This window comes from Notothenia coriiceps, unplaced genomic scaffold (assembly GCF_000735185.1).
Source record: "Notothenia coriiceps isolate Sejong01 unplaced genomic scaffold, NC01 NC01_scaffold00012187, whole genome shotgun sequence".
NCBI lineage: Eukaryota > Metazoa > Chordata > Actinopteri > Perciformes > Nototheniidae > Notothenia > Notothenia coriiceps.
The window spans coordinates 98,715-112,265 of NW_011344888.1; the positions used below are offsets into that span (position 1 = coordinate 98,715).

A 13,551-nucleotide genomic window follows, 5' to 3' on the forward strand; every position below is an offset into this window, starting at 1 on the left:
CCCCCCCTCTCTATCACCATGCATGTGCTCTTCTATATGGCATACATGTACTTTGGTGCTCTCAGTTGTGCGTTTAAAGTATTAAGTATATCCAGGGTTTGCTACTCACACAGAGTGGATTGTCTGTGCATGGTTGGAGTGTGAGGATGTTGCGTTATGATGCTACCTTCCTAAGTGTTTTGGCTGTCACTCATTGGCTGGTGCATGGTGTCTGCTGACTGGCTGTCTACGTCAGGCCACATGACTGTTGCTCTGCATGATGTCAAAGGCTTTCTGTTCCCCCATTTGCTGTGAAGAAGATTACGCATGAACACAGGCACATGGCATCTCCCTCTTTCTCAAGCCTTCTCTCGCTCTCTCTCTATCATAATGTACACACACACACACACACACACACACACACACACACACACACACACACACACACACACACACACACACAGGCTGCTGATGTTGTAATCTAGTGTAATCGGCAGAGTGATTAAAAGGACTGAGCGGGTCATAAGGATCGATTCAGCAGAAGCCCAGACTTTTGATTACCAAGGCAGGACACTGTAGTGGGCTGGTGAGAGAAATGCAGAAAAATACATTGAGACATGTAATTTAGGAGGAGAGAGAAAAGCGTGAAGAATAGAGATAGATGGACAGACGGATAGATAGATAGATAGATAGATAGATAGATAGATAGATAGATAGATAGATAGATGGATACAATTTAAGTTTTGAAAATACACATTTCCTATAACAGTTTCTTTATCATCATACCTTTTCTGTTTCACAAGTTCTTTGTAATGTGTTCCCTTTAGGAACCACAGACAACTGTGATTCACAACCCTGTGGATGGAAATAAGGTATTGCAATAAAACCACCTCTTTGTTAGATGCATTTATTGATATGAAATACGTTTTCTCCTGTACCTTTAGATATTTTCCACTGCCAATTAGTAACAAAAGTGCACCAACCGTTAAACGGCACGTCTTGTACTCTTATACAATCAACTGTTAGTAAATGATTTCCCCACATTGCTTGTTATAGTAAAGTAAAATCTGACTTTGCAAAAATATGAATTATATTTCAACACTTATTTAAATATCAAATATGAGATGTACTACGTCATCATTGATACATACATTGCATATTCAAATTCTGTATGTTGTCATTCTTTGGCAGGAGTCCATTGAGAGTGCCAACACCACCATTGAGGATGATGATGTAAAAGGTAAGGAAAGCCTGATTTTGATTTACTTACTTACTCTCAGTTCTGTTTTGCAAAGCAGTTAAAATGCACAGCAAGAACAACATTTGTCATCCCTTTGGCCCTGTCTGGCCTTCATCTCCTCTCACTAAATGCAGTCCGCCCTGTTGGTTTTCTATCCAGCACTCCCTCGCATCAGCTTTTTGAGTTTGAACTCCCTATGTTTTCACTAATGTTTCTGTTTTCTACTTTTTTTTCCCCTTCTTATGTTTTGTTATTCTTTTTTAAATAATTCCTATCGTGCCATACATGAATGCCCTTTATTTACATCCCCATCGTAACAAACACCCAACATCCATTCACACACACATCCATGCCTCCACTGATAGCCCTTCGTCTGGGCAGCTTAGTGGGCAGTATCTTGAGCCGCTCCTCACAGATGTCTGACTCAAGACTGACTCCGACCTCCTCAGTTCAGAGTAAGTCTCTCGGCAGTGAGGGGGAGATGCCCTGTATTGTTCCCCTCTTGTTACTTTGTCATCCTTGAATAAACAATTCTCTCTCTATAAATCACTCAAATGCTCTGTTCCTGATGTTCAAATAATGTCCCTAGGTTCAGATAAAATGGTGTTTGATACAGTTCATGGTTAGAGATTGTATCCTATACTATCCCTTCTCCAGTGAAATAGAACCTCTGTTTTTGACCCATAAATGTCTGCTCCCTCCATTCCAGTTATTATTCTGTTTTTAAATGGAAAAAGATACTCTCCTGCTGTATATTTGAGTTTTGAAGACACAGATGGTCTTCCCACTCCTCTATTTGCCCTCTGTTCTGACTTACCCAAATATCACATAGTAAAAAGCTGACTCATACGCACACACTCATACTACACATAATATTGAAGCTAATGGAAGAGAAATACTGATTTATTTATTTCTTTACTATTTAACATGTTTTTTTGTTGCACAAATTAAGTATTTTTTTAATATCCCCCAGCCTGCACCAATAACAATAAAGGTAACTGTCAACTTTGCTTAGTTGAAACTGCTTTTCTTGCAAAGAATTGCATCTGAGCATTGGTTTGTCTATGTTGATTTCAAGCTTTGTTGTTTGAAAGGAATCGTGTCATCTTCCATTGTTCTGCCTGATATCACTATTAGTCATGGGAGGCTTCCTGTTGTTATGTTACAAGATATGAAAAAGCTAACATGTGTGCAGAATTTTTCTGAGTGCCACCCATTTCTAATAACTTTGAACCCCTGCTAATTCGTAGACTATTCCCCATTTGAACCTGATTTGATGTCAGATTTCTGCACTCAGACCAACATTTGCCTGAAATACAGTAACAAATAGCATTTTTAACATCAGTTTGTGTAGTAAATAATTGTCTGGGATCTTTTGTTGTAGCTCGCAAACAGGAAATCATCAAAGTTACTGAGCAGTTGATTGAGTCTATCAACAATGGAGACTTTGATTCCTATGCGTAAGTTTCTTTCTTTCTGCATTTGTACATTTGTATCATCTAAATATGATATGTACTGTCTTGTTTACCAACCGTTGCTTATTCTTTATCCTTTTTGGTGTAACAGGAAGATTTGTGATCCTGGTCTAACTTCCTTTGAGCCGGAGGCCCTGGGCAACCTGGTGGAAGGACATGACTTCCATCGCTTTTACTTTGAGAATGGTAAAACAAAATGATCATGACTTTTGCAAAGAACTGATTATGGCAGCATCATCATTGCTTCTACCTGCCAAAGAACTAACTATTGCAGTAGACAGTTGCATGTGGCCTGAAGCTGTTCAGAGTAGGGGAAATGTATCATAAGCGTGGGTCGGGGGTTGCTCCAAATATTGCAAGTAGCCAGCTGGATCCCAACCCAATCTAGGAACTCAGAAATCAAGTCTGGCCTTTGCAAGGATGAACGATTGCGTATTATTAATTCCCATTAATTCGATTTTTTAACTGCGAAAAAATGTGCATTAGATTTTGTGTAACTGCAGGCAGACATCAACAACTAACTACAATAGCTCACACACTACAATAACTGTTATCTCACAGGAGACATATCTATAAATGCATGCAGCATTATGATCCAAGAAGAAAATCCTGTGAAGGCAGGTCCGAAGCATAATCAGTTGTTAGGAAGCAGGTGTGCAGGGAAAATGCTGCGATGACCAAGAAGGCAGTGGTGGGGTAACAATAATATATAATGCTATAAATGTAATTAAATTCAACATTTTGAAAATAAGGAAGACCCCCGACACAGTAAAAGGAATTAAGCGTTGATAGATAGAGAGTAGTGAATTATTGGGTATGAGCTAAATAGTTTTTCTATATCAACATTTAGTCCAATCAGTTAAAAGTTCATGTTTGCTGGTGCACTACATACAGTAGGCATGTCTGTGGTTATGGAGCAACCTTGGAGCAAAACATGAATAATGACTGCTATAAATGGCAAAATGTCCTTAGTCAGGATAAAAATAGTTCAGATAAACCAGATATGTCCTAGAAACCTCAATCACTTGGCGAGCCTGTGCTTATCCACTATCCAACGTCAACATTTGGGGACTTTTTGTTCCTCTTATTTAAATACCAGTTAGTAATCTAGGTAGGGTCAGTACTCCAAAACCCGAGTGACATGATGATAACCATTTAATATGTTACTCAGTGACACTTCTTATTAGAATGAGACCCTGTGTCTCAATGGGGTTACCTGCATAAATAAAGTATAATTGCATTTGTATAAATGTTTCTCTCTTCTAGCTCTGTCCAAAGGGAACAAGCCAGTGCACACCATCCTCCTGAACCCACACGTGCACCTAATTGGGGAAAATGCAGCGTGCATTGCCTATATTCGACTGACCCAGTACATGGATACCAACGGCATGCCCCGCACCATGCAGTCTGAAGAAACCCGTGTGTGGCACCGTCGTGACGGCAAGTGGCAGAACATCCACTTTCATCGTTCGGGCTCGCCCAGCATCCCCTCCCAGTAAGAGACAGTAAGAAACCGACAGCAGAAACTTTGTAACAAAGACATTGTTACAAAGTACAAAAACATTTTTTTGTTTATTGTTGATCTCCAGTGGTTTAAATTATCACCTTACTACAGTGTTGCAGGTATGCTCCCCCTACACCCAACCTTATCTATCAATTTGTGGTCAAATCAGGTGCAACAGTCACTTTTTAACATAGAGAGCAGTGACATTTTTCTGCCTAAAGTTTAAAGTAGCTAACTAAAATGGAATTGACAGGTTTCAAGCTATCCATTTATCAAGGCACACAATGCAGAATTTTAAATGATGCAGACTTAACACTCAAATGTTGTTGTGATTTCTAAAGTCTTCTTATTTTGTTAGCTAGCTAACTAATGATAGAGTTAGCTAACACTAGAACTTGTGACTTGGTCTGAGACTGAAAACCTATTTTATTGAAGTTTTCCAGCTGAATCATGTAAATTGAGAATGAGAAAAATAGATAGCACACTCCATACTACAGAGTAAGTACACTGCTTCAACATGTAAAGAATCCAAAGCTTGACAGACCAGTTTTGCTTTGTTACTTAGCTATTATGAAAAGCTTCTTTTTCGCTGGCTGATTTTTAGAAACTGTCAGTTGAAAAGGTGGGGCATTTAAGGGCATTTTTCTTGACCAACATATGCCGAAAAAGGCACAGCTGTAACCCCATTTATTTATTCACTTCTTTAAACCAAATTCCCCCTCTGTCCATGAAAACACAAGGCTCAGTTATTCTGAAACTTAACTGAGGTCCCCAAACTTGAACAAGGACAAAAATGAATGAATCATAAAAGTGTGCAACAAGCAAAGTCTGTAAACCCCTACATATTCCCGAAAAGAAGTATATACAAAGCCCTTACACAACAGGTGTGTGAGGGCTTTTCCCAGTAAGTAATACCAGTAAGCCAGCATGCTCAATGGTATTATTCCCTGGCCTTTTGATGTTATTATTCAATGCTGTCCCTCCTTCTTTCCTGCTTTTTATATCTCCCAATTTCGGCTCTGAATTGTGGTCGAATTATATTCTGTAGGAAACTAAATGCTGTATACATTGACATGTATGATCTCTCTCTCTTTCTATGTTTTGCAGTTAATGGAATATCAACATTTGGTCCAAGAAGAAAATCCCATCAGCAAATCTAGTAGGGCAGTCAACTAGCCAACCCATGACTGCTCTCTGACCTTTGACCCTTCTATGAGGACATGACATCGCAGGATACAAGTATTAATACATTTTACTGTTATGGCATTTTATTAATGGACATCAGTCGAAAACCACCACCGGGTGGCTGCACACCGTATTTGAACATTATGAAAAAGAGCATATTGACATTCTTTTTGTTTGTTTTTTAAGATGTTTTGGTATGCATTTTAAATATAAATTAGAGATGTTTAAAAATCTACTACTGTAACCTCTCCCAAAAATTAGTTCGGTATTTTTATGTGTATTTATGTGTGTGCAATACAGAAACATTTGGAAGATCAGAATGTTAAAATTGAGCTTGCTTTAGTTCTGGTGATGTATATACATTGTGATTGTTGATAAAAACAAACATTGAAATTGCTATTCTTGCTATCAGAGGAATTAAGAGTTTACGTAAAATCCAGTTTATTATTTATGTTTGCTATGAGCTAAGTCATAATGTTTGAATTGTCCAATTTCAATCTATAATACTAATTTAAATGTAAAGAAAAGCAGAGCAGCTTACACTTTGCATCGAGATATGTTTGCCTTTATATCAGTGAAATAAGAAATAAGAGAATGTAGCATATATGTAATATATGAAAATTCAAGACTATTGTGTAGTGCATGGGGGGGAATATTGTAAGTAAGATCATATAAAACTATAATATCTTCTGTTTGATTTGTGAATCACTGACTTGTTTGTTTGCATATGTTAATGTTGTGCATCAGTCCTGTCCCAAATGTTTCTTATGTCCTCCAGTATCATGGAACTGTTGTAAAAACAAAAACACAGTAATGGTTAAAATCCAGCGTAAATATCAAACCTCATATCTAAAAGGAGGGAAAATGGCACCCCTTACATTTTGTATAAGAATTAGAAAAAAACAAACTCATTTTTCATAATGTTTGTACTTGTATTGTATGACTGTATGTAGGGTTTTTGTTATTTTATTATTGTTATTATTTTAAGCGTGCTACTTTGCCAATTGTAAGGGAGGAGTCAGAGAGGATGAAGATATAGCATAGCACTGTAGTCCACCCTTTGAAAGGGCAAGTGTTAACCTAACGATTGGGCTTATAAATCCAGAGGGCCACAAGAGCATTGGATTAAAGAACGTAGCCGTCAGACCAGAGGAAGGAATCCAATACATGTTGGGATGTCTTCCTTGGCGATCAGTGCTTCTACCAACCAGTGACCTCCTCACCACTGCAGGACAATGCCAGTGTCTTCTTCATCCTTACTATTTGCTCTTTTCAATTGGTCTCTTCTTTTGTAAGGGGAATATATGATAAACATTTCTTTTGACGAAACGTATGATGTCAATGCATTGCACCACTCCTTATATGGTTTGAACCTGTTGCCAGCACGGCAAAGGATGGCTTAACATGTTTAAGAAATAAATAAATCAGCTAAAAGGTGTGATAATGAATGAGTTTTACCTTGTTTTGTGTTGCTGGATGCTCAGTGTTATCCTGGAGGTAGAGGTGGAGGGCATCTGCTGATGTTTGACTTGACGTTAACTCATTGACATATTTCTTTCTGATATTTGCTTAGTCCTCACACACTCGTTGAATATAGATGCATGATAGTTTTATTCAAATTGATTTTTATATATATAAAAAACACATGCACATCTAACAATATCAATCAGTACAAGTTATCAATAGATCCTCTAAACTTTCTATAACCTGAATCATTAAATGCTTTTGGTGGCAATAAGATAGGTGGTGGGACAAAACTGTGGGGGAAACTTCTGTGTAGCAATGCAGTGGGAGTCACCGACTCAAAAGGAGACATGGGGAGAGCTGGAGCTTTGATGTCAAACACTGATGGTTTATTTAGGAGCCTCGGCCGGAGTATTCACAAAACAAGTCAAAGAGTGCCATTTAAATTCTGAAGAACTCTACCCCAGACCCATGTATTTAGCTAGTTCAGAGAGAATAATCAACATTGTGCATAACAAGATAGAATGATAACACCTCTATCAGCTGACGCAAACAGGCAGGAACAGGGAGACAGAACACTGAGAGCACAGCAGCAAAGGTTACAGCTGGGTGTGCTCAGACACACAGTATGAACTGATAAACTGGGTCAAAGTTATGGGCTTTGGAAAAAATGTCCCCAACAAAAACTGGATTGCATTCATGTCCAAAAATGAAAACGTATAGGCATTATTAATGTGTATGAAAATGCACTTCTCGTAAATGGAGAAAACCAGCGCAGGAGATACATCTCTATTAAGAAAAGATGTGTATTTCACCCCTGCCTGTGCATGTCGTACAGTACTTTATACTGTACACAACAAATAACAAGAAACACCGCTTTACATTGGTAGACTTTTATTCTCTATCAGCCATAGACACACTGCAGCCATTTCGTTTTTGTCTATATGCATTTTGATACAGTAATACATGCCCTTATAGATATTTATATATGCATTGTATATTTATATAACTGGCATCATAACAGAAAAGGGATGCTGATTCTTCAAAATTAAAAGCATACCTGTCACAGTGAACTTCCACTAGTTTGCATTTAACATTTTCCAAATCACGACGTAAACAGTGAGAGTGAAATAAATACATTACATGTTGTAGATACATACAGTAGCGATGCTCTGAGCTGTGAATAATGGTATGGTTAAGCTGTCAACCTGCCTCATTGCGCGTGTGCCTTGTGTATCATCATGTTTAATTGATCATCTGCCCAGCCAATATGAAACTATCTCTGTGGCTAACTTTACCATATTTCCTGTACACAAAAAGCATGGAGGTACTCCTTCCTGACATACAGGAGTGCAAATAAGTGTAAAAATAATGTTGTTTATTTTCTTTGCTGACAGAAACTGGCACACACAGACCCATTCACTCAAAAACAGTGGAGCACAACTACCAAAAACTGGTCCAAAACGTGTTCAAAAGATCAACTATTCACATCTAAAATTAAATAGAACCAAAACCAATTGCCATATCAGACAAGTGACTCTAAAACGCCTATGATGATTGTATTCACCAGTGGCAAATAGAGATTAATTAGGCTGGTAATCGAAAATTACTAGTAAACTTAACTCAAGAACAAAAATAAACCAAAACATCTTGAAAAACATAGTTTAAAATAAGCCTATAATAATTCTGACAATACTATCTCTTTAGCTCACACTTAAACAGACACAGAACAACATCACTCACAGATTCATACAGTGTGAGTCAAGACAAGAATTTAAGGAAAAAAAGGCCCAAAAGAATAAATAAAAGCCAAACATAAAAACACAGAAAGATAGAACAATGAGGAAGGGATAGAGATGCAGAAGGGCAGACATTGAATTACAAAGCAGTCAAAGCTAGGATCATAATGACAGATGTTGATTAGTCATGCCTTCTCTACTTTACATTAGTGATTATTAATTACTAGCTACTGATGTCAGTGATGTCTAGATTATAGATAATATATAATTCCCAAAGACAGATTACACATAGCCTGCACAAAACACAGCAGCAGCAGCAGTACATTTCACTGTCGATACAGTCTGGTTTTCTCTGTGTGACATCTGAATCAAAAGAGCAAGAGGCTAGTGAGTGAGTGAGATCATTTTCTAGTAAGGAATATCTGAGAAACTCTGGTTGTGAGAGGCAGTGCAGTGTGAGAGATATTGTCTTTCAGTCCAAGCACCTACTTAAAGAGTATAGTATCAGTATTTTGCAGGTAAAGTGTCTTTACCTTCAGGAGGTTTGTGAGTTAGTGGATGTGAAAGTATTCCTATTTTTTCATTGTGTTTTGTATGTAGTTCTGCCACAGCATCAAGATACAAATGACATGGTAAGTACAACGAATGAGGGAAACTACAGAAGGCTTTCTTTGGTCACCAAAATGCAAAACAACATCAGAACATGAAAGCAAAACAAATTGTGATGAAATGATCATATTCCAGGACTAAAATGGGAAGATAGTGGTAGCTTTGAGGTGCACACTGGGATTGCATGTGGCTTATGCATAGGATTAGGATGGGACTTTAGCATGGGCAGAGCAAGGGTCTTGTGAAGGGTTACACACTCTTCTACTCTTCCTTCTCTTCTTTTTTCTCATGGTTGTCCTCCTCTTCTTTTTTATAGTAGCTGTGAAAGAGTTGGTGGAGATGCTGCTGGAGGTCGTTTGGTTTTGACCCTTTTCTAGGGTTGTTCACTTGCTCTAGAAGGACATGTTTGCGCTGCCCAGCCTCCTTCATGACTGTTCGCCTGTGGGTGCAACCTTTACGCATGCGGGCCCTAGATAGGGAGAACAGAGGGAGAGGAAACAAACAAACAAAGGCAGGTCAGTTTCAACGAAAAATGCAACCCCAAGGCTCTGCAGGAAAGAGATCTTATGGTTAAGAAACAAAACACTCAAAAATTATTTCATGCTTTGTAAATCCAGCATTCAATTGTGATATCATGCAGAGGAAAGCTAGTTTAAAGCTGCAGAATCCTTGTTCTGGATTTTTTATCGGAGAGAAAATAAATGATAGAAGAAAAAGTTTTACAGTATGCTACTAAGTGGTTAATGATAGCAACATAAGCAAACATTAGTCACTATCTGCAGAACTGTTGAACCTACAGCACACAATATGAGTAGTCACACACACATACAATCAAACAGGTGCAGGTTCAGTACTAGACTGTATTGGGTGCACTCCAGCACTCACACACCTCCTGACAACCGTTCCATCTTCTTTGACAGTCTCTCTCTCTACCACATGAGGGAGCTCTGCTCTGCTAAAACCACTTATATAACCTAGTGCCTGGTGGCATGAAATGGAGGGAACATCATTTATTTAATTTGGAATGATTTAATAATGAAAACATAAAAACTGATACTTGGTACTTCTTCATAAGCTTGTGAGATAAAATATGTACAATAATAGTAACAAGGTTATCCACAAACCTGTTTGAAGTCATCCTGGGCAGAGGGTAGGTCAGAGGCCAAAGATGGATCACCGTGGTGTGTCATTTGCCTTTCCCCCTCCACCATCATTGTCTTTTCCTTGCAACTGACCTTACAACCTTCAGCTGCCCCCTGACTTGATGCTGAAAACCCTCCACGTTCTGCAAATGTTACCTAAGAAGAAAGAAGACAGAGCAAGTCTGTTACATTGACTTTTATTTATTACTACTAGTGTAAATGTTGCCCTGTGGTATTTTATCAGATTTTGAGGAACATAATAATGAACACACACATAATTCACATAACACACACCTCTGTTTGATCTCCTTCACTCTTTAGTACAGTCCGCTTTACAACCTTAGAGTATCCATCTCCCTCGGCCATACAGATGGACTCCTGTGGAGCGCCCTCTGATGAGACCTCTTCATGCTCCAAACCATCCGCGGAAACACACTTGCGAATTATTTTACGCGTAACCTTAAGAAGATCACATGTTTAAAAAAACATTAGTTAATCACATTCGAGAAAGTAATGTTGGCTGTCTCTGAATAAAGTGGAGCAACTATTCAACATAGATCCTTGAGAATTTCTGCACACAAATTCACTTTCTTGGCCTTTACTGACCAGTTTAGAAACTGCCATGTGATAATAGATAGAATCGGAGGGATGAAACCCTCTTTAACGGTCACACATGCAGAGCACACAGCACACACAGTGGCCGTTTCTCAATGTCGAGTAAAGCTGCTGCAGAGCCACTATTTCAAGTATACTACGTCATCGAGTGGCGCCGAAGGACTGTTTAAATGCCCAGCATTGAGAAACGGCCACAAAAATGTGTTCTCTGCCTTTACCCATCCTAACTAGTAGGAGCTGTGGGCAGCTATTGCAGAGCGCCCAGGGAGCAATGGGAGTGAGGGGGGAAGGGGGGTGTCCGGTGCCTTGCTCAAGGGCACCAGGGCAGGACAGGAGGTGAACTGGGACCTCTCCAAGTAGTAGTCCACAATCCATATTTAGGTCCTGTCGGGGACTTGAACCAGCAACCCTACAGCTCCCAGTCCAAGCCCCTACTGACTGAGCCACTGCCGTGGTTTATATAGAATATTGCTTTACCTTCTTGACAACAGTATGTCCATTTTCATCTTTGTACGTTTCTTCCATCACTGACTGAGAGGGGAATTCAGGCATTTCATCAGCCTATAAGGAAAATAAGACAAACAATAATCAGAAATGCTGACTTAGGTCTGTCCAAAGTTAATGTGTTATTTATCCACTTCAAACACAAGTCGTTAAACGTTAAAAAAAGCACAACAGACATATATTTGGCATACAGGAATCAAACTTATATGTGTCAAAAACAACATAAAAAAGTGCCCACAACAGCATACAACACCATCAAGAGGTTCAGCCATAGTTGCAAATCAAGTAGCAGGTTTCTTATAAACTCTAAATTATTCTTTAAACACCTGGAATTTGACGAAACGAAAGGCTGTTACACAGTTTACATTTTCACTTCATAGCAAAGACCTAGCATTATTTGAATTATGTTGCACTCTGAAAGTCACACCCTGCATGCTCATATAAAACACCTTCAATCATACTTCATCAGATACCTTTATGACAACCCTCCTTCGCACTATTCTGGTGGTCAAAAATTCATCATCTGAACTTTCTGACATTAATCCGAGCTCTGCGCTGATCTCCTGACCAAGCAACACAAATCCATTGACATTTAATAGATGAAAACATATGATAAAAAACATGTTTGCTACAAAGCAAGCAATAAGCAGAGTGGTATGGTGCACTTTTCATTTTAAATATGTTACAATTTGATTTAATATCTTACATTGGAAAGTGCAACATGGCAGTCTGTTAGTAACACAAAAACTTTGCAAAGAAATACCATGCGTTCACTTCACATCATCAAGTAATAAAAACATTTATTGCTTATAAAAAAACATGTAGCTTATGTTATTACAGTAAGTGATACAGCCAGTTAAAGGCAGCACAGTGACATGCTGAGTTAGGATGGTTAAAATACAAGTAAAATGAGGGGTATGAGGAGTCTATTAGATCCAATTCATGTGGCCAGGGGTGGGAGGGTTAGCAGACATTCCTCTCTGAAGCAATTATAACATTTGTTCAAGCTCAGTTCCAGGAAAAATCTTGCATGTTGGGGTGGTTTACCAAATCTCATCTTACCCTTGTGAGAGATGTATCAGTATCACAATATTCTCCATTTTTTAAGACTGTAGGTGGTTGTGAAGCCTTGCACAAGGTGAATTCTTCATCCGATGCTTCTGAGTAGTGCAACAATTCTTCACTCTCTTCTTGTACCTTAAAGAAAGGCTCATGGACAAGAGAAGCATCCTCAAAATCTTCGCTTCCAGAGGACAACAAGACCCTTTGGTTCACCTTATTTAGCACTCTTGGATGACTATAATGATCCTTGGGCTGATCTCCTTTTGCACTAGTACTTGTCTCGGGTTCAGTTTCTGAGAAATCTGATCCAGCCTGGTTGCAGTCAAAGTAAGGCTCTGGGTCAGAGTAGTCAAGGGGTGGGCTGTCTGCACAACTATTCACAGCGTCTTCATATGCTGGAGGCATGTGGATATAGATGGTTGCCTCTGGATACCCAACTGGGAGGCTGTACTCCTCATCAGAGGTTAATGAAGTCGTCTCTGCTTTAGATTGCACTGGAGTGGACTGAGAGACAAAAAAATCTGAGTCTACTGAAGTCAGAGATTCTTCTGAATGCCGTCCACTGGTATTTGGCCTATCCTCATCTGAAGATTTCTCCAAATTCCCTGGGGAGGTAGGTGTCATAAGTTCCTCAAAACAGAAATGTCTTGTGGATATAACTGTCTCTGGAGTTAAATCAGGAACAGACTGAGAGGAGACATCGTCAGTCTGAATGGATTCCAAAAAAGTATCCTCCCATAAAAGTGGAAGTTGAATACTCTGTGTTGATATTTCTTCTGTCAAACCCATTGAATCTTTAGATGATGTAGCTGATTCCAGTTCTTCCCGGTTTTGAAGTAAAATATTTGTAGAATCTTCCTCAGAAACATCATCCTGAGGTATTTCAGACGAACTCTTTGCAGTTATCTTGGGAAAAGACACTGAAGGAAATGTCTCAGTGGCATTTTCGTCATAAGTGCTGGAATGGGATTTGTCCACAGGAATACTTAAGTTCAGTGATTCCATTTCATCAAAACCTCTATTGGGAGATTCT

The 13,551-nt window shown here is 38.9% G+C and overlaps 2 protein-coding genes across 4 annotated transcripts in view; one reads left to right on the top strand and one right to left on the bottom strand.

The window, feature by feature from the left end:
• The window catches only part of LOC104947248 (calcium/calmodulin-dependent protein kinase type II delta 1 chain-like), a 19,271-nt gene extending 12,440 nt beyond the window's left edge, over window positions 1–6,831 (top strand). The window contains exons 14-20 of the mRNA XM_010773228.1: window positions 807–851; window positions 1,171–1,219; window positions 2,193–2,213; window positions 2,604–2,679; window positions 2,786–2,880; window positions 3,961–4,189; window positions 5,306–6,831. Coding sequence (XP_010771530.1) covers window positions 807–851; window positions 1,171–1,219; window positions 2,193–2,213; window positions 2,604–2,679; window positions 2,786–2,880; window positions 3,961–4,189; window positions 5,306–5,309 — 519 coding nt within the window. The 3' untranslated portion in view covers window positions 5,310–6,831. The remainder of the gene's footprint in view (window positions 1–806; window positions 852–1,170; window positions 1,220–2,192; window positions 2,214–2,603; window positions 2,680–2,785; window positions 2,881–3,960; window positions 4,190–5,305) is intronic.
• An 893-nt stretch (window positions 6,832–7,724) lies between these two features.
• LOC104947246 (ankyrin-2-like) overlaps window positions 7,725–13,551 on the bottom strand; it is a 28,776-nt gene continuing 22,949 nt past the window's right edge. For 2 of the 3 annotated variants that reach the window (XM_010773225.1, XM_010773224.1), the window contains 5 exons: window positions 11,430–11,513; window positions 10,632–10,796; window positions 10,320–10,493; window positions 10,085–10,176; window positions 7,725–9,664 (listed from right to left, as the gene is read on the bottom strand). In XM_010773225.1, coding sequence (XP_010771527.1) covers window positions 9,457–9,664; window positions 10,085–10,176; window positions 10,320–10,493; window positions 10,632–10,796; window positions 11,430–11,513 — 723 coding nt within the window. In that variant the 3' untranslated portion in view covers window positions 7,725–9,456. The remainder of the gene's footprint in view (window positions 9,665–10,084; window positions 10,177–10,319; window positions 10,494–10,631; window positions 10,797–11,429; window positions 11,514–13,551) is intronic. The other variant, XM_010773226.1, reaches the window with a different exon arrangement.